Genomic DNA, 21,553 nt, shown 5'->3' on the forward strand with positions numbered 1-21,553 from the left:
CATCTTTTTCAGAAATAACCTGTCAACTTCATTAGAGTAAGAGTACAACTTTGTATCGCTCCATAGACATGTACAAATGAGAGCGCTAGAGTTAATCGCATTCTTAAAAGCTTAGCTGGCTCAGGGCCAGAGTGCTGAGCACATTGAAGGATAGAGCCTGAAATGACTGATGGAGTCCTAATAGTTATTTGGTTTCTGTCACTACTACTAGTGGGTGCTGCAAGTTTAGAAATAATATGTCACCCTTAGTGGGCAAGCAAAATCACATGCCCCACCCACCTACTAGTCACTCCCACCCTCCACCTACTTACCACTGGATGTTGCATCTAAAAGAGAAATAATGGCTTGTTCCCTACTTAAATAATTACTGTGGGCTGCTATTTAATTTAAAGACTATTTCTACTACAGTAGTCCCTAAAGGCCCCACCAAAGATAGGACCCTATTGTACATACTGTACATACACATTGTAAGAGACAGTCCCTGGATCAAAGAGCTCACAGCCTAAATAGGCAAAGGGTGAGAAAGGAAACAGAGAGGCACCGAGAGATGAAGTAACTTTTGGCCAAGCTCACACACAAGGTCTCCTGACTTCCAGTCCAGTGACCTCTCCTTTAAACAAAGGCTAGGGCTCAGCTATCCTTAGGGTCATTTCCTCATTTCTCACAAGTGCTTTATTTCAGTTAATCATCATAGATATTTACAAATGTAAGGAGCGTCAGGTCTATAGATTAAAAAGGGTCAATCTCTTTGCACAATATTTATAGTAAATGTGCATGGAGTGTTTAAAAACACTAAGGGCATGGCTACACTAGAGCTGGAAGATGTACATGTCAGCTCCAGGAGGCATCCCTGCACTAGCTCTGTCCGACCTAGAAATGTACTCCTGGAATTTACACCTTCCAGCTGTAATGTAGACATATCCTAAGTGTGCAGAACTTGCTGCGGGCAGTGAACAGTAGTTGTGTCCACCCAGTTCAAGGACAATACGGTGGCCCTAAGTAATCAGGACACAGTCATAGGTTTGTAGTCCATTTCTGCTTTGCACTCATGTAACTCCCATTAGCGTTAATAAAAATTATCCAAGAATAGAACCAATACAGTTTTATAGTGCTAGATACTTCTTCTGTAGATATAATTATTGCAATAGAGAGAGCTATTCAATATGCAAACAGAAAGAAGAACAAAGTTACAATAGTTTCAGAAGCATATTTGATGTATTGTTTTGTTTGAACTGTCTCCAAAACTTCATAAAAATAAGATTTGCATATTATAAAACAGTGGGTTTTTCCCCTGGATTGTAGGTTTATTTACATGTCTGATCTGCTGGTAGACATGTCTGTTTATGCTGAGTAACGCTGCATTTTCCCGGGGCTTTGTACAGTATTTCTGTTAGTGTCAATGCTTTACGTGCAGATGGTCAGTGTCACGAATACAAGTGGATGGCTAGCCCATGGAAGGGATCTTCTCGGACAGTATGGTGCCAAAGATCAGATGGTTTAAATGTTACAGGTAACTATTATTTTTATTTTTCTTACATAGAAATCAGGCCATGAAAGAATAAAAAGGAGTGGAGACATTGCTGCTCTTGTAAAAGGATTTGCAAATAATTATCAGATATTATATTTTCCAATAACAATAAAGAGTAAAAATTCAGTATTATTACTATTTTATGATCTTTATTTGGGCATAGTTTTATTTCAAATCATCATATTATTCCATGGCTGGAAGTACTTGAAAGACCTTTTTCCAAAACTCGACTGATGCCACTATGCAAAACCTACTGCTAGAGGGTAACTATAAAATAATGCCGTCCTCACTGCAGCCTGAATATTTTACATTCTACTTTTCTAAAATGTTTTTTCTCCACAAGCTTTAGGATTTCAAATTTCAATGGTTTCCCTATTACACAAAGATATTTTTATACAAATATGTATAGCATGTATGCATGCAATATATATGTGTGTGTTTAATATATATATACATATGTGTGCATGCACAGAGGGAGAAAGAGAGCTTCATGGTCTATAAGATGTTAAAATAATAAGAATCTGAGATGAGGCCTGTGAGTTAAATTCATGAGTTTAATTCATTCTTTTGCACCAAGGTGCTAAAGCAATATTAGAAACATTACTGTGTGTATTTTGCTATTTGTGGTGTAATAGCCAGGTACAAAAGGGTAAATTAAGGAAAGTTCTGATGTCTCTGACTTGAAGAAAAATGTAGTCTGTTTTCTTTATGTGGGTACATCAGACTCCAAGCTTTACTTAGTCTTAATTTCTTTAACTATTTATATGATTTCATAAGCACATGATCAGTATCAATCAACTGAATGCATAAAAATGGAACTTTAATCCATGGATTGTTGACATGACAGATCTGAATGACTCTGAAGTAACTGTTACTGTCTGTCATGTCATTGGAACTCTAATCCGTGTATTGTCACCACAAAATGCTTAATAATCCTTTGGAGCCATCAAGTCTCTTTTGTAAGTGTTAACTGGCATTTGTAAAAATGTTAAAATGTATCCTCTTCACACTGGGTATTGCAGACCCAGTCTGTATGCATATTACAAATCCATACAAAATTGTGTTAGCAGCTACTAGGCTCGTACAATTTTTAATCTCAGTAATTTGGTCATGTACATTTTTCCTTAATTTATGCCATCCGCTAATATCCTTGGATACTTATAAAGTGCTTTGTAAAATTGAATCCATTTGGGAGCTGTAAAGTTGTAAATGAAATCTTGTGCAGGGGGGTGGAGAGACACATCTTATTCTTTTGATTTGGTTTATTCTGGTGCTAATTATGATTTCCTACCAGCTGACCTGCTTAGCACCCAGGCTTGTGGGTCAACAACTGTGGGTAGTCTGCGTGCTGGCCTGCCTTGGAGTCAGGAGCCCCAGGGCTTCCAGGGTGGACTGCCCCAGGGCCAGGGCTGTGTTCCCTTTCACAGAAATTTTCTAAATGTTTGGGGTTTTATCATAGAAATGTAGGGCTAGAAGGGACCTTGAGAGGTCATCTAGGCCATCCCCCTGCTTTGAGGCAGGACTTAAGACCATCCCTGACAGCTGTTTGTCTAACCTGTTCTTAAGAACCTCCATTGCCAGGGATTCCATAACCTCTCTTACTAACCTAGTCCTATACTTAATGATCCTTATAGTTAGAAAGCTTTGTTCCAAATTTGGAAATATAGAAGTCCTCCAAAACTGGGTCACTTTTCTCCACCCAGCTCTAATTAAAATCTTATATGGGCTTCTGGCCCTGATGGAGCCAAAGCACTTGTCTGGTTGACAAATGGGACTTCAGGACATGCTTAAGTACTTTCTTCAGATGGCCTCTTATGTATTGAACACAGAAGACTAAGGATCAGATAGGGAACTTTTAGGCCCACCAAATATATGTTCACAGTGTTGGGTATGCTTTACAGTACCATCCACAGACCTCATTAAGACAGGGGTGGCCAACCTGTGGCTCCAGTACCACATGTGGCTCTTCAGAAGTGAATATGCGGCTCCTTGTATAGTGACCGACTGCAGGGCTGGAGCTACAGGCGCCAACTTTCCAGAGGGCGGTCACTGCTCAACCCCTGGCTCTGCCACAGGCCCTGCCCCCACTCCACCCCCTCCCTGCCGTGCCCTCGCTCCTCCCCCCGAGCCTCCTGCATGCCACAAAACAGCTGATCAGGAGGTGCAGGTAGGGAGGGGGAGGCGCTGATCGGCGGGGCTGCTGGTGGGCAGGAGGCGCTGAGAGCGGGAGCGGGGAGCTGGTGTATTACTGTGGCTCTTTGGCAAGGTACATTGGTAAATTCTGGCTCCTTCTCAGGCTCAGGTTTGCCACCCCTGCATGAAGAGATCAATTCTGCCCTCAGATACAGATATTGCCCTCGGCCTTGATTTCAGTAGGATTGCATATGTTCTTGTAAGAACAGAATGTGGCTTAGTGTCAACCTGTTGCTGAGAGTACTGTATTTCTTTGCAGCTGCCATATTGTTTGGTTGGGTCTGAAATAATTTATTTTTATTCATATATATTGTAAATTATATTTCCATTTGTATTTATTTACTCAGATTTTATTTAGTCTGTCACAATATAGTTCTGAATAGTTGTTTGTTTGTTGTTCATTTAGGATGGTGTTTTCACAGATTCATTAACTCAAATTGAAATGGGTGATGAGGCAGCTCTTTTCTTCTGCAGCTGTCAGGATGACTGATACTTTGTTACATGGGTGCTTGCAGGCGTGTGCCTGGTACACACACCAGAGTGTAAAGTTGTATTCCCTATGGATGGGCAACATTTCTTATGGCAGGGTTTCCTTTATTCATCATCCGCCCTCCTGTTAACACCTGGCTTTATATAACTGCATCTTCTGTGAGAGTGACCATAGTCACTTAACAGGATTTCATCATCATTTCACACCAATATAAGGGTGTAATTACTTTGGGAGATTTGGGACATAGTGCAGGCAGGTTACAATGGGTGGCCTCTAAATGTAAAAATTTTAAACTGGTACACTGCCCTCTTTTCCAGGACAGAAGGAATTAGATAAATCTTTTAGATAAATTAATGAAAAAAAACAAAATATGCAGAGGGAAAAAAAGAGCTTTAATGTTTTCCCCATATAAAGCACCCTGTACAAAAATTACATAATGTTTCTCATGGCTGTCATGTAAGTACTAGTTAGAGCCATGACTGCAAGAACATGATTACCCCCTGAAAAACAAAATGCCCCTCCCAAACACACACACAAGCATTAACTGTGGCTTGAACAATCCATAAAAGGTACATAAAAGTATTTGGCATGTCAAGCACCTTCTTATAAAGTGCAGATCAATACAAATAAATCTGCCTACAAGAATTCATGCAGGACTAAGAAAGCCATCCTCCTCCTGCTTTGGTACAGTAGTATCATCCTAAATTCACACAAGCAAGGAAGTTCCTTGAAAGTACTATTTCTATTATTATAGCTATTATTACCCCAAAGTGAGAGAAAATTCCATTCAAATAAACATCTAGAAACTTGGGTGTTCATCCCTAGTTCAACTGTATCTGTTTGGTCTAAGAATTGAATTGGAAGTCTTGTAAGATCAGGATCTTATAAAATTTTCACACAAGCAAGAAAGTACCATTTCATGGCTGAAGTCAGTAATTTCAGTGGGGGTGAGGTGCTATTGTGTCAAAATCTGATTTTGTATCCTACAGGGGGCTGTTTAGTGATGCGCCAACCAGATGCTGACAGGTCATGTAACCCACCGTGCAGTCAATCCCATTCTTACTGTAGCGAGGTATGTGTCACTGCATTGGAACAACATTGTTTCAGTACCCTTACTGTACACTACAACACAAAAATAGTGAAGGCTAAAAGCCTTTATATATGAAAAATAGTACATAGCTCCTCATTAGTTTTCAAGATATTTTGCACAATAGAATCAAGATTATTGAAGCATTTTCAGAGCTCTCACTAGTGTTAAATTTTTTAAATCAACCTCAAAACATTAATCCTTCCCATTAAATACGTAAACTGCACTGCTTTGATTCAATAGGAGATGCCACACAAATACATCCAGAGGTGCCCTCCAGGCTAGTGCTCATCAAAACAATCTTCTCTTCCAGTCATCAATGTTGTCATGATTTAAAGCGCTCAGAGAGCTGTGTTTCTGCTACACAGTGTAAAACACTTGTTCCCTACAGACTAGAACGTGTGGTTGTGAAGAAGGGTACACTGAAGTAATGTCCTCTGATGGCACACTCGAGGAGTGCACACTCATCCCTGTGGTAGTGATCCCCACTATGGAGGACAAAAAAGGAGATGTGAAAACCAGTCGAGCTGTGAACCCCACCCAGCCATCCAGTAACCAGTCAGGACGAGGAAGGACCTGGTTTCTGCAGCCTTTCGGGCCAGGTGAAGTCATTACATGAGCAGTTAGTGATCCTAAGTACTGCAACAGCATTTGGCATTTAAGCTGCTCTGATGCCAAAAGTCATTAAACGTTTATTTAAGAATGCAGTCATCTGCAAGGATTGAACAAAAAGGAAGAGACATATGTAACCCCACCCTTCGCTGCTGCTGCTGCATCAGTATATTTAATTAAACTGTATATTACAGAAGGGATAGAATTTTCTTCCCTGATACTTCTTGTTTGAAATTTTCCAGTGAGAAGAACTGGAAATACTGTAGAGGGAAAATACTGTGAAAAGCCTGGGAAGTAGTCACAGTTCGCAGCACTTACTGGATATCCGATTAAGCAATCGGGGTTAAAAATATTACTGAGATAACTCAGGAGGTCAGAACACTCTCTAAAGACTACAAGGACCTGGATGCCTTTTTTCCCCACTGATACCACTGGTGTGGTTGTGGTTTGTAGAAGATGTAAACATTTTAGCAGGTCAGGTTTTCATCTGGAAGTTTTATTACACTTATAAAACTCAAACATCTCAGCTAGAAGTATCTGCATCACCACTTAAATGCTCCAGTGATGAGATCTATAGAAACATGTTGGATGAACAGATTGTCTTGATCTGATGCAACTACGTTTCTAGCCTGATGTTAGTAGAGCTACACAATAGTTGTTGTTTGTATTGTGGTAGTACCAAGTAGCCCCAGTCATGGACCAAGACCCCATTGTGCTAGGCACTGTACAAACAGAACAAAAATATCATCCCTGCCCCAAAGTATCAGTACTTTTAAGTACTGATCCAACATGAAAAGAACTTTAATCAAAACACCATGTTTCCCTAAGCAAGTATCTCATATTTCTTACATGCTACCTCATTCCCTGTAATTCTAAAGTAAGTCTGGTGAAATTCTTTGATGTGGCTATCCACTCCACTCCAACTGACCTGACCTAAAATCTCAACTAATAGCTATTATTACCCCAAAGTGAGAGAAAATTCCATTCAAATAAACAACTAGAAACGTGGATGTTCATCCCTAGTTCAACTGTATCTGTTTGGTCTAAGAATTGAATTGGAAGTCTTGTAAGATCAGGATCTTACAAAATTTTCAGTACTTCCTGATTTCAGCTAAAATGGAAATACCAGTTACCACAAGAGAAACATGAATAGTACAGAAACAGTCTCTGTTGTTTCAGTAATTCCACTTTTGGTGAAAACCAGGAAGGTGGGAGCAAAAGTAAAAAGCAAGGCAATGTTTTAAATTCTGAATAAGGTTCAGGTTTACTTGATTCAGTTCTAATTTTGGTTGAACATTTAGATCATTCTTATTTTATCCAAACCAGTACTCCCATCTCTAAAAATTACCCTGCCTAGTTCTGTAAGAATCATATTAGACAGTTTATTGCAAATTTCCAGATAACATTATACAACTTGAACTTTGGCTTTAGCTGTAGATTAACAAAACATCGGCAACTGTAAATGATCCCCCCCCGCCCCACACTACCGCCCTCCACCCCAAAACCCACCACCACCTTGCTGAATATAAATAACCCTGTAAGGAAGACACTGAACACTTTAATCATAATGAAATCTGAATTGCTATCACATCCAATATTGGATAAGTCAGGGCAAATCTACTGCCTCAGTCCATCTTTAATGGATCAGTTGTTTCATTGCTTCAGGTTATTAAGTGTTATTAGCTCCATTACATTAATCCAGCGAAAATGTTTTTCTATTAATTAGTCTAAATCAAGTAGTCTGCATGACTGCCAGCCCCTGGATTGTTAGATAGTATAAAACCTGCGTACCTACCTGTGCAGCAGCAGAGAAAGCTACTGGGAAGTTTAGGAAGCAAACTCTGTGTGAATACATTTATCGTTAATACGCTGTTAAAAGCTCCACTGTAACTTTCACTGAAATAGCTTTTTGGTTCTGCGAAGTTATCAAAGTACTATAAAGGAGGTTTTTGTTTTTGTTTTGTTTTTTAAGAACTGCACCATAAAACAAAGAAGAATGGCTACTATAAAGGGTTGGCTTGAAGCTCACAATTTCACCAGTACTTGCTTGGTATAATATTGAAAACACCACCACAAGAATAGAGTATGGTTTGTTCTACCCTCCATGGGCATATTTTGCCCTAACACATATTACACTCTCTACCATCCTACTGACAGTACTGGAGATGTATAGTATAGTCAAGGCACAATTTGACCCCTTGTGTGAAAAATAATTCACACAAATGTGATTGGGAGGTATCACATGTGCATTGACAAGAAAATTCACGTGGGTATATATGTTCTAGTCAGCCTACTGCATAAGAATTTGTTTTCAAATATTAGATTCGCTTTAGGGGCAGGTGGGATGTATTTTTTCTGAGCTAGTTCAATGTCAAACCAGTTCAAACCCAAACCTATTTTTAAAAAGGACATGTGAATAAATAAGTCCTTCTCTCTGACCTTTTCTGAAATCCATCTTGGGGCTCAGCAGGTCACGGAATCTTTGCCGGGTTAGCTTCCATCTTCATATTTCAGGAGTTGCAAAGTTTCCCCAAAGTCAAATAGGGACAGTGCATTATGAACACTTCCGATCTACAGCAGGGAACCACAGATTATGAAAGGATTTTTCAGAGCATTCAGCCAAAACCCACCAGAGAGTTAGAGCAGCTTTTTCCCACTTTCTCCACCGAAGAGTAGGGTGTTCAGTTGGGTCTGTTAGAGCCTGTCTGACATCAGGGGAAAATAGGAGGTGATATGTCTTGTAACTACAGGCATTTAAAACCGAGCTGTGGAGATATAAGATCCTTGATAACAGCAGACTGTAATTCTACTTTTGTTTAGACTACAGGCCAACAATAAGTTTGGAGGGGTGGGGAGAAGGAAGATGTTCCAACAATGCAATTAAAAAGGAAGGAAGCAGAAGATCATTGTCTAGGTGTGCAGCAAGGAGAACTGTTGTACTCAAGACAAAATAAGGAGTATATCAGACACTAGACTGGTCACTAAAGCTATCTAAAAAGAGAAAAAATCATGTGAAAATGAGAACATATAGATTATTTTGCCAAAATAAAAGTTGCACTTAAAAAGTGTTTTCCATTTCTCCTGAGTGAGGAGTACAACACTTAAAATCACACTCACTCTCCAGGATTACCCCTTACCAACTAATACAGGGTGGTAGTTTGTCTGTGATCGCAGTTGAGTAGGTTCACATCACCTAGTTTCTCCCATGTCCACCTGCTCTGTCCTGATAAGCAGGCAGCCTATTGAAAAGTACAGCATGACTGCAAACAAGACTGTGGGCTTTTTGGGTGGCTGGCCTGCTCACAACTGGCAGTGCTCCCTCGTAAATCAAACCAAAACTGCTTTAATGTTCAGCCTTGTCATCTTGAGAGTGTTTTTAACCAAACCTGTAACTGAGTAATCTAATAACACCTGTACATATTAGGCTTCAATGCTGCTTGTGCAGACAATAATTATTGCTATTCAAACCTGCAATGCAACAAGACTAACCTGTAAACTAATGACTAACATTAATTCCTTTTAGATGGGAAGCTGAAGACCTGGGTTTATGGCGTAGCTGCTGGTGCATTTGTTTTACTCATCTTTATTGTTTCTATGATCTATCTAGCCTGGTGAGTTCTTTAATTATTCCTAAATGAACAAGTGGAATATGGACTGTGTATTGAGCATTTCACTGAATCAGATTCAGCTTTGGGAACTACATCGAGTATACAGTCGTCAGAGTTTGGTGTGCATATGCTTTTGCCCAAAATAAGCTTACTGGCAGTTGCTACTTCTGTATACTTTTTCAGTGGATTAACAACTTTCTTGAGGCCTGAAAAATATTGTTTTAGAAATATGAGCCACATTAAAGATGTCTTTAGTAGTTGTGTGCATTTAATGTCTCCAATGCAACTGCCTTTCAGTTTGTCTCCATTAAGTATTACTGTATTATCACCCAGAATAATACCCCAGGAGCTGTGTTTTTGGAGGTGTAACAACCCTCCACCCCCCAAAAAAAAGTGGCCAGGTAAGGCTAATTTAATGTTTGTTCCCTATGAATGGTCCAAGAGGTATATCGGGGTGCCCAAATTTTGTGACCAAATATTGACATAGCAACTTATCAGGAGCCTGAGGTATAATGTGTCTGTACATGTATTCTACATGCTGTGGGCCAGATCTTAGCCTCTGTGGTTACTTTGTGCCAAGACTAGTGCAAATCTAGTTACCTGAGGATTTCTGCAGTAGGGGAATCACTGGGTTTGGTTAGGACCAATATAGCAGCTTCTGTGCAATCCCACTGGTGGTGAAGGTGACATGGCCAGGGAAACGTGTGTTTGGCTGGAACACAAACAATTCCTAACCACTGAAATTGCTCCTTTTGGGGACATAGGTAGATGAAGCAACTTTGCATAGCCCTCAGGCAACTCCAAATTGAACTTCAGAGCTGGGATGGAGTGGTACTAGAGTGGTTTAAATATATCTTCATGCCCTGCCCCAAGTGAAGCTAACAATTAGGATTTACGTATATTAATCTAATATTACCAGTTCCGGAGAATCAAGTATGTTTTGTTTGTGCATTTTAGATATTTACACCTGTGCCAAGTAGATTTAAAACACTACTGAATTAAAGATAACTAGAGAGTCGGTATCCATTCAGTATAGGCATTTCCCGTCTGATGATACCATTTAGAATTAATCTATTCGCTGCTGCAAGTATATGTATTTTGGAGGACGTACCAAGATGCACTAGTCAAAAAGTTCTTGTTGAAGATAGTGTGCCACAGCAATAGGTGTTTAACTCAATAATGTGATGTAAATGATTAATTTCAGGCACCCTATTCAGATCATCAAGTTAATGATGAAAGAATACCACCAGCGATGGGCCAGAACCTCTAATCTGAACCCCTTAAAATTTCAGGGGAGATTAAAATATTTAGGTTCCAGATCACATCTACAACTGGAGGGAGCCTGGTTGTGGTTTTGATGCAGCCAACACATTGCACAGAAAGCAAAACTTCCCACCACATTCATGTTTTGGTACAGTCGTATATCAGAACCAAAATCGAATCTCAATTCAAATACTCTGCCTCTCACTGAAAAATTGGTATTTAAAGAGACTGTGACTTTTGGATGTTTAAGGAGTTATTTCAGCTGAAATTGAGGATTTATACACTTAGATTTTACCGACAAACAATCCATCCAGTTTATAAATAATTACTATACCACGTTAGATTTTCATTTACAGAGAGAGGTTCATTTTTAAAGCTGAATTTATTTTCTAATAACTTTATTAATTGTTTCAGCAAAAAGCCAAAGAAACCCCAGAGAAGGCAGAACAATCGGCTGAAACCTTTAACACTGGCTTATGATGGAGATGCAGATATGTAAAATATAACTTTCCACTGCAGCAACTGGATTCTACATTACTGTGTTGAAATCAGAGGGTGTCCAAAGGCACAGGGGCATGCTACAGAGAGGATTTTAGGCGGTTTTTGTTTTTGTTTTGTTTTTTAAGAACTGCACCATAAAACAAAGAAGAATGGCTTTCATAATGCCCATGGATATTCAAGGCATTATTGCTTTATTCTAAGCCATGAGCACAGAGAATTCTGGCAGATTGGAAACATTAATGTGTTTTTTTGAAACTGTCAAAACCACCTCAGTCTCCAGACCACTGTGGCTCATTTAATATTCACAGTTGAGAACCCTGACGCCAGACTTACCTTCACAATTAACCATGTATAATCACTGAGCATGAAGAGTTTGTACCAAGCTGTCTATAACTCTTTATATTCAAACATAACATATATACTCAGTTGAAGCATATGTATTATTCTGTCAAATTATATACTTGTTAAAGAGCATTTTAGTGCTTAATAAGCTGTTAACTGAGAAGATTGAACAAGTTCAGCATCTTGGAAATTGTGTAGCTTGTGTTAACCTGCATTTCAGAGAGCAAAGATTCTCTTGCAAGACTGTTCTATTATCACTCCAAAGTATCAAAGCTTCATATACACAAGTATCTAGGAAGGAAACATCCTCAGATTCAGTATTTTATAGTGGTTACTGTCTGGAAAAATGAATACCTGGTGTAAATGTTACAATATGTTTCTACTTTCTCTAACTCTCAAACTGTTGCCTGCATCTTTTTTGCTACATGTTAGGCAAATTTTTGCACTATATTAGTGCAGCATGATATGCACTTAACTAGTATTGCCATAGAAACTGCCTCTTTTCAAAAAGAATGATGATGCATCTTGTGCCAGGAGCGTCAAGCAGGCATTTCAGTTCTTGAATCCTGAAGAGAGTAGAGTTCAGCTTGGACTGTGACTGGATGGAATCAGCTAATACATGTACTGTATACACTGTTTCTCATCACAGCAGCCATTTTGTAGTCTATATCGTGGCAGTAATATAAGTGTCTAGTTTCTTGCCCATCTACTTATACAAATGTAGATTCTCCAGTTGGTTTCTAATTGTACTTTGAAGGCTGTTTATGACTAGATTTTTTATATTTGTTAACTTTGTTTAAAAAAAAAGAAAGAAAAGTGGTTGCCCTCTCATCTTGAGTGAAATATTCTGATTATTTGTTCAGCTAAATGAAGAAAGTTTGTTGCGTATTTTTCCTCTCCCAAGCAAAATAATTGCCATTGTAGCTGCCAATGTAAAACTTTCCCTTTAGTTAGGATAACTGGATGTAATCTTTACCTTTAATCATTCAGCTAAAGTCTTAAAAGTACTGGTTAAAGAAGGATATCAAAATATTTGCCTCACTAAACAGTCAGATAACTTTTTCTTAACTCTGGTAGTATAACAGTTCATTGCCACTCCTTTCTTTACATGTTAACCTCGTCCATCCCTATAGCTTTTCAAGCATGTTGTGCTACCATTGTATCTACACCTGTCACAGACATGACTCATGACCTGAGAGGGCTTACTCTACCAGAATGGCTTCTAGAAATGTCGCCTAAAAGAAAAAGAAAAATGACTGTGCTATTACCAAGCAATATAATGACAAGACTTTATCACAAAACCTTTCAAAAAACTTGTTGTGTAAAGTTCAGTATTAGTGTCTCAGGTCTTTTACTAACCTCCACCATTCCTGTGCACCATTCCCAAGCACCAGTTTTTGTACAGCCAGTAAAACTATACACTTTGCCAACTTTGGGCTGGCTCATGTATCCACTGAAATCACTGGGCGGCATGAGTCCTGATTCCATGTCAAATTGTCATTGAAATCAGTGTGTTTTGTTCAAAAATCAAAAGTAGAATATGGTAATACCAGTGTTTTGATATCACACTATGATATTGATCTTTTCCTAATGCATAGATAAGAAGAGAAGAACAAATGTGTGTGTCAATTAGCAATAGGCATTTGTTCAGGTTCCATTTCACACCTTACACCCCAATCCTGCAACTTGTTGGCGGACTGCCAGACCAGCCCAACACTCCACAGAACTCTATATGGCTCCTTGCTGTGGCAGCAGTTCACTTACATACAACAAGTTGCAAGATTGAGGCTTTAATCTTATATCATTTCATACAGACTGAGGGCAAAAAAAAAAAATTATGTACAAAGTTAAGTTCTTTGAAGTGTTTCAGTGAGAAACAATAAAAAGTTAGTTCTTACTTTATCAGACAGACAAAAAAAATGAACGGTGGGAAAGTTATCAAATTGCAAATAAAACTTTAAAAATATGACGTTGAAACTTGGTCATGGATGAATTAATTACCTTTGGAAGCTCATTTCTGGGTGTTGAATTGTTTCGGGCGAACATCTCTGTCCGTGCGGATAAGTGAGGATGGTTCTTAAATTGGCAAGAAGTTACCACTGTTAATTACACTGGCTAGTCTTTTAGCAGGAGCTCCGCTGTAGCGCTCACCATGAAGCCTGTGTGAACCTGAACACCCAAAATTTCACAATTTACTTCCAATTAAAGCTTTGCTATCATCTGTTGTTCCCCATATAAAATTACTATTGCTAAAATGCAGACAAAGAATGGGTGTTTGGCTTTTACAATCCATACAAGTATTTCATGAGAAAAGAAAATCAAGAGCTGGTACAGATCTGCAATTGTATTAAATTCTGTGTTTTGTAAAACTGGAGCCAGAATAGCCTATTCTTTCTTTATGAAGAAAGGCATTCTTTAAAAAGATTTTTAGGATATGAGGAGAGTTGTAAGTCTGTAAATCTAAAAGTTACAAAAGGTGGTCAAGCCCTGTAAGTATGAAACAGTTAAAAAAACCAAAAAACAAAAAAACCCCGCAAGTTTCATAAAGAATGAAGAGTAATTTGCTTTAAAAACCAGAGTGCTTCTACAAGTCCAGTGCCTAAAGCAGCCACTACTGTAGTTTGTTAGTGTGTGAAAGTAATGTTTCCAGTGATCAAGTGTCTCTAAGCCATTCAGAAAATAGCTGAGTAGATATTTTCTTGTTGGTGTGGTGGTTTGTAATTTCCTTTAAAAAATCTGTAGTTTCTAGATTACTGTGTCTGCTTTGAGTCCTGGAGCACTTTCTTTTCAAAGCTTTGCTGATACTGCACAAGATTCTGTATGTTTGCTATAATGCACCCATTTTAAAATTCCCTTTCTGCCACCAAAGTGTAATAAAGTCCATTTTAACAATCTGAAAGACCCACTTAAATACTCTGTATAAATCACTGTAAAATATACCTTGGATGAAACTGAAATCTGTCTTTTACCTTTATGTAAATCGTGCTCACCCAAAGTTAAGAGTTTTATTTTGCCTAACTTAATTTACTTGAATATTTATTTTGTAGAATAAGGAGGCAGCTGTCTGAGGAATGTTTACTTTTTTTTGGTTAATGTTAATTTGTAAATTGTGTAATGCATTTTTATTTTTTAAATTATGTATATTCTTTTTTAATGCACAAAATGTTTACGTACAACTACTGCAAATTTGTGTATATTGTCACTAAGCTTTATTCAGTTAATATAGATGGCGTGTGAAAATGTAACAAGACTTACATTTTCATATGGGTTATTTTTACGTAACTGATGTATTGCTGACAATAAATTTAAACACAATCATTTTCACGTGTCTGTTATTAAATGATTTTGGCTATGGTGGAGGGAGATGCTAATAAAAGTCCATATCCCTAAAATATTGCCATCTTTGAAATATTATTTTTTACTTGAGAGTAAACTGCAAAGCTATTCCTTTAAAAAAAAAAAGAGAAGAAATTGTTTACCCTCACAAAATCAGACATCTAGGCCCATTCCTGCAGTCCTTACTTAGGCAAAACTGTGCAATAACTCAAGAAAGAACTGGAGTGTCAGGACTTCTCTGAGCCCTGGTCTACACTAGCGACGGGGGAAGGGGGTGGGAATCGATCTAAGTTATGCAACTTCAGCCACATGAATAACGTAGCTGAAGTCAACGTACTTAGATCGACTTACCATGGTGTCTTCACCATGGCGAGTTGGCTGCTGCCACTCCCCTGTCGACTCCGCCTGTGCCTCTCTCAGTGGTGCAGTACAGGAGTCGACAGGAGAGCACTTGGAGGGTCGATTTATCGCGTCTAGACTAGACACGATAAATCTATCCCCGCTGGATCGATCGCTGACCGCCGAGCCGGCGGGTAGTGTAGACATACTCTGAGTATGAATAGATAGTTTATATTATAATTTCAAATTCTGCTGCTCCTCTCCTGATCTCAAAACTTGATTGGTCAAAAGAAGTATCAATGGAAAAGTCATTTATAAAAATATTGGGGTGGATCCAACTTCCACTAAAAGACTCCCATTGATTTCACTGGATCTGGCACTATGTTGTGTAAAGGACCAAAAAAACAACCCCACAACATAATGGATTACTTTGTCATGTGCAGAGTGGTTGATGAATGCATGATGGCCAAAATAATCCCAGTCTTTTCTAAACCCTAGAAATCTGTAGTGGATTTGCTGGGAAGAAGAGAGATTGAAGTTTTCTGGAGACTGTCTGTATGTTCCTCAAAAAAGTTCAAATTTTTTTTAATGACCATTTCTGAGGTATATTTTTAAACACCGGTTCAGAATATACCTGCCTCCAGCATTACAGACCTACTTTTTAAAAGGGCTTTAAAAAAATGCTTGCATGGAGGAGTAAAAACTTGGTAAAACTTCAATGGGAGTTGAGTTAGGCCCTCACTGAACTTTAGATAATCCCTCTCTGGTGTCTGTCTGCTTAGTTTCAAATTGCAGTGAAATAGTTTTGAAAATCAAAGACCATTTTTTAAAATTCAGTCCTGTACATACATAGGATTTGTCAAAACCAGGATGTGTTGCTAGCTACACTACATACTCTATAAAATAATAAACCCAGCATATTTTTTTATTTAATAAAATTGCCATAATGTTGCACTGACACTATTCCTCAGTGTGTATTCTGTTCATAGTAGAAAGAGCTGTGCTCCCATTTTCAGTGTTCTAACATGCCTCCACTTTAAACAACTGGTGAAACAACCATGACACACAGTGCATTAGTTTGCATTAAAGGTGTGTACATTCTCGTGCACACTAACTGGCCTGTGTTAACCCGACTGGAGTGCCCAGTAAACGTTCCTTAGTGCACTTTAATGTAGTACTGTTTGAAACAAAATGATACTTATGTGCACTGAGGAACTTTTAGTGTGCAGCAACAGGGTCCACACAGGCCAGTTAGTGTGCACTAAATTTTACATCCCTCTGCAGACTAATGCACCACATAGACAAGCCCAAAGACGTGTTAATGCATTTCATAGATAGGAAGCTACTTACTCCATCTGAATTTGTAAGCAACACTGTAACTTGTAATTCAGTTTGAAACCAAGGTACATAATGATCCTGAAGAAGATTTCCTTTGAAAGACCATGCAGGTAAGAGCAGGTTTGATTATAAACATAAATCAGTATATTTTGTAGGCGATATTATGCTGGGGATGCATTAGAAAAGAACCTACACAATCATTCTGAAGCTTTTTTCTCCTTTAAAGGACTTTTTTGCTTCCTATGAGAGCTCTGCAGATAAGTCTATGGTCCCCTCACCTCGTTGTTGCAACCCTCCTGGTCCTTATTTTAACTCTCTCCTCATCATCAGAACTTTCTCTGTTTTTTTCTTCTTAATAGCAACAGTCACAATGCCCAGAAAATTAACAATACCTAAAATATCCCTCCAAAACCATTTACAGATGCAATACACATGCTTTGGAAAATCTTTTTTTGTCCTCACAAGCCAAAAGACCATAACCAAGTTGATATTAGGAGAAGTATCTAACCTAACTGTCCTTTTGCAAACACCTTGCTTTATTGTCTTTTTGGCAGACTCCTTGCTCAAGCAATGACTGTAGTCCTGTTTGTCTGCAGAGCCTTCTCCAATCAGCCAATCAGAAATTTTCTCATAGAAATTGCAGGTCATTTCATATTTTGTAGCAGCTAGGTGATTTCAAGGCAAATAAGGGACCTTTGGGATGATTCCTTTCTTTGGTTCTCAATCAGATACACTGGTGAATGAATCTGAGCTTACCATTACTGGTACAAGAGCCCTTTGCTGCAGTGCCACTCTCAGAAGGACTACCTGATATTCAAAATGTGATACTTAGCAAATATTTCTTTCTGAAATGTTGAAACACCAGTTATTCTTCAAGCGAGGGTCCCTATTTGTATTCCAAATGCGGGTGCGCATGCACACCATGCACCGGAGCTGGAAGTTTTTCAGCAGCAGTGTCCGTTGACCCGCACGGCATTTTATGTCACCACATGCTCCATGGAAGGTATTAAGAGGCCATGGGAAGCGACATGCCCTCAGTTCCCTCTTACTTCATGGTCGGAGTCGGAATCCTCTCTTCAGGCTCATAGCCGCTACGAGAATGACAATCCGTTGTAGATAGATAGTTCTGTTGCTGCTTCTTACTTCTGTAAAGAAGTTAGTTATATAGTAGCCGCATACGGGGCCTCACCATCCCCTTCAGGGGATTATGCCTCACCTTCTAGGGTTTAAGAACTGCACCTCATGCCCTTGCTCATTCTTTGTGAGTGAAGAGCACATGTGTTGTGCATCTCGCCTAGACAGTAGAGACCTTGTCGTCCATTGTGATATCTGCAAGTCCTTCCCATCAAGGATCCATGATGCTTGACTTCTGCACCTCCACACATGCCTCATGGTGGAGGCACTTCAGCCTTGTGGAAAGTCTGATCCTGGACAATCAGTGCCGATTGTGCACCAGCCCTCATGAGTGGTGAGCACTCCGCCCTCAGCTTCACACCCAGATCAATCAACACCGCTGAGACATGAGAAGGCGCACAAAGAGAACTGCAAGCACTCTCATGAACACCTCAGCAGTTGCAGACTGTTGCAGACTGCCATGACGCATCACATTCCTTTCCCAAGCCAGGCTGGGTTGCATGAGATGTCATACAATGACCCCACAGGGCCACCCCCTAAGACAGGAGCAAGGCGAAGCGGAAGTGAAACCCGCCAGCACCACGATGACTGAGGGTCATGATAGCCTGCCGGTGCACGCTCCTCAGCCATGGCAGGATTCAGCAGACAACAGGATATGCCTTGGACACTGGGCCGGACAGATCCACTGGTCCCTACCTCAAACTGCTGTACTCACCCTTGCCTCTTCTCTCAGCCCCATGGCCACCTACACCAGTGGATGAGCCGCTCCTCCTCAGTTGTGACCTGTCTCCAGCAGTCGCGGTACTGCCTGCACTGTCAGCTCCACCACTTCCATAGGCTGCTTCAGACTCTGAGGGCTTCTCAGTTGAAGAGCCATCCTCCTCCCTGGTCTGCCAGCATAGCGTGGACTCCTGGGTGTGCCCACTTTCCTGATGCACTATGCTCCGGGCCTGCCAGGGCGGTACCTCTGTCCTTGGGACCCACAGTACCATTAGGATCCCACCTCATGGCACCACTACCCTGTGTTGGACCCTTATCGCCAGCTGTACCCACCATCTGTGGCCTCATATGAGCCCACCCCGTCCTTCTGCCAGCACAGATTGCCTCAGACCCAAGGAGGATCCAAAGTTTGACCCGGCACCAGAACAGACCACCAGAACAGAGAGCAGCCTCTTCCTCTCCAGAAGAGGCCCTTATCCCATGAACCCTCTCACTCCAACAGCCCCAGGAGTTGCTACAGCATTTGACTTGGGCATTCCCCTGGAGGAGGTCCAGGACTAACCTGACCAGTCACTGCACATTCTCCAACCTCAGGACCGACACATATAGCTCTGCCTGTTCACAAGACCATTCTGCACCCACACAAGCAGTGTGGCACACACTGGCATCCTATACCCCTACGTCCAAGAGGGTGGAATGCAGGTAATTCATGCTGGCAAAGGAGGCTGACTTTCTGTTCTCCCACTCCCTCCAATACACCCCTCGCCTTCGCTGGTCATGCACACGGCCATGTAATGGGCACACCACCACTCCTCCACTTCCACTTGTCCTCCCAGATAAGGTGGCCCCACCTCATAGGCCCCAAATTCTTTTCGTCTGCACACCTCCAATTATCTAGCTGTGCTGGCGAAATATGATTTTAACAATTATGCCAAGCTGGCAGAGCTCTTGAAGGATGTCCCACAGGACAAGCACCAGTGGTTCGAGGCCCTGCTGGATGAGGGCTGCCTCCAGGCTGTGGTAGATGAGGAGGACAGGTCCTCCCACTCTCTGGCCGTGGGGGTAGCGATGAGAGATGAAGTGGGGCTCCAGTCATCCAAATTTCCTAGAGAGGTCCAATCTACCACCCAAGACCTCCTCTTCGATGAGGACAAACTGTTCTCCATGAAAATAGATGCCAACCAAAGCCACAGTTCCAGCCACACCCCCACCTACTAGGAGCCAGCCCACTGATACCCCCAATCCCAGCACCCATGGCCATCAGCCACTGCCGTGTTTGCCACGAGCAGAAGGCCCAATTTTGATGCAATAATCAAGAGCTGCAACACCCCCTCCCCCCATGTCATGGTCTGTGGCCCCCTGTGACACATTTGGGCCCATCTTGCCCTATTTACCCACCATTGGGGCAAGATCACTATTGATCACTGGGAATTAGACATTGTACAACATGGCTACTCGATAGAATTCCTCCCTTTCCCATCTCACCAGGACTCCCACCAGCTCTCTCTGGGAAGCCCTACCCATGACACCCTTCTTCAACATGAGGCAGACACCCTCCTCGGGAAGGGTGCTATCATTGACAGGGGCTTCTACTGCCTATACTTTCTCATCCCAAAGAAGGACGGGGGCCTCTGCCAAATCCTTGATCTCTTCTTACTCTTACTGCTACTCTGCTTTTCTTCATCAGAAAGACCAAGTTCTGTATGGTGATGCTCACTTTCATCCTTCCCTTCCTCCCCCCAGGGCATGGCTTGCAGCCCTCGACATGAAAGACCCATATTTCCATGTTGACAGCCTTCCAGCCCACCGCAAAGTCCTCTGCTTCCATGCAGGCAACAGTCACTATCAATTCAGGGTCCTTCCATTAGGCTTCACCACAGCCCCCGAGGTCTTTGTGGTCATAGCAGCCAGCATGGGCACTTTGTATTCCCCTACCTGGACTATTGGCTGCAGATGGGTCCGTCCCTCACCGAGAGGACAACAGCAGTTGCAGCCCTCCAGTCACTTCTCACCTCGCTGGGCGCCTGTGTCAATGAGGCAAAATCCATGCTCCTCCTGATGCAGATGATCCACTTAATCAGAACGTGCCTGTATTGTGTCTCAGTGCAAGCCTTCCTACTGGCAGACCACTTTTCCACCCTCATGAAGATGCTGAGCTTCAACCTGCACTCGACAGTGCACTCTTTCTCTGCCTCCTTGGCCACATGGCAGCTTGCACCTATGTGACACCACACATGCATCTCCCTATGTGCTGCCTACAGCTGTGGCTCTTCTCATTCTGCAGGCCCCACATCACCCACCTGGACTTGTCCTTGACCGTCCCCAGCTTGGTCTGCTCCTCTTTTACCTGGTAGACCAATCCTACCAAAGTGCTCAGAGGCACCCCCATCCCCATGGCCACCCTCACCACAGACGCCTCCCTGGCAGGGTGGGGCACACAATTGTCCACTTCCCCTGTGTAGTGTGGCTGGCCTCATAGGCAGACGCACATGCACATCAACACACTAGAGCTGCACATGGTCTGCTGGGCCTACTACATGTTCCTGCCTCTGTTCTGCAACCAACACGTCCAGATCCTCTTGGACAACACCACCACCGTGGTGTACACAGACTGGGTGGCACCAGATCCCTGTCACTGTACACAGAGGCCATCCACCTCTGCAACTGGTGTCTCCCCCACAACATACTGCCCCACACGGCATACCTCCTGGACCTCCAGGCATACCTCACCCAGCTGCCATTGGAACTACAGGCCACATGCTCCCTTGCCCACCTATCCATGAAAGTCCTCTTCCTCATGGCCATCACTTCTATCCAGAGGGTCAATGAATTGTTGGCCATGATCGCTGACCCCATGTGTACAGTTTTCCATAAAGACAAGGTCTCCCTGCACCTTCATCCTAAGTTCTTCCCAAAGGTTGTCTCCGAGTTTCACCTTAACCAGTCCATCCACCTTCCGGTCTTCCATCTTAAACCACATGCCACTTCCGTGGACAGGATGCTGCACTCCCTGAACATCCGCAGGGTTCTAGCCTTCTACTTGGACAGGACTCGTGCATTTT

At 41.5% G+C, this 21,553-nt stretch overlaps 1 protein-coding gene and 1 long non-coding RNA gene across 4 annotated transcripts in view; one reads left to right on the forward strand and one right to left on the reverse strand.

Annotated features, from left to right (window-relative positions):
* Positions 1 to 14,942, forward strand: part of THSD7A (thrombospondin type 1 domain containing 7A) — a 522,439-nt gene extending 507,497 nt beyond the window's left edge. The window contains exons 26-30 of the mRNA XM_075125837.1: positions 1,415 to 1,510; positions 5,201 to 5,283; positions 5,690 to 5,900; positions 9,434 to 9,521; positions 11,196 to 14,942. Of these exons, the coding sequence (XP_074981938.1) occupies positions 1,415 to 1,510; positions 5,201 to 5,283; positions 5,690 to 5,900; positions 9,434 to 9,521; positions 11,196 to 11,280 (563 nt within the window). The 3' untranslated portion in view covers positions 11,281 to 14,942. The remainder of the gene's footprint in view (positions 1 to 1,414; positions 1,511 to 5,200; positions 5,284 to 5,689; positions 5,901 to 9,433; positions 9,522 to 11,195) is intronic.
* The window catches only part of LOC125631482 (uncharacterized), a 111,337-nt gene that overhangs the window by 4,559 nt on the left and 85,225 nt on the right, over positions 1 to 21,553 (reverse strand). The gene's annotated exons all lie outside the window — the stretch shown is intronic.

This window comes from Caretta caretta, chromosome 2 (assembly GCF_965140235.1).
Source record: "Caretta caretta isolate rCarCar2 chromosome 2, rCarCar1.hap1, whole genome shotgun sequence".
NCBI lineage: Eukaryota > Metazoa > Chordata > Testudines > Cheloniidae > Caretta > Caretta caretta.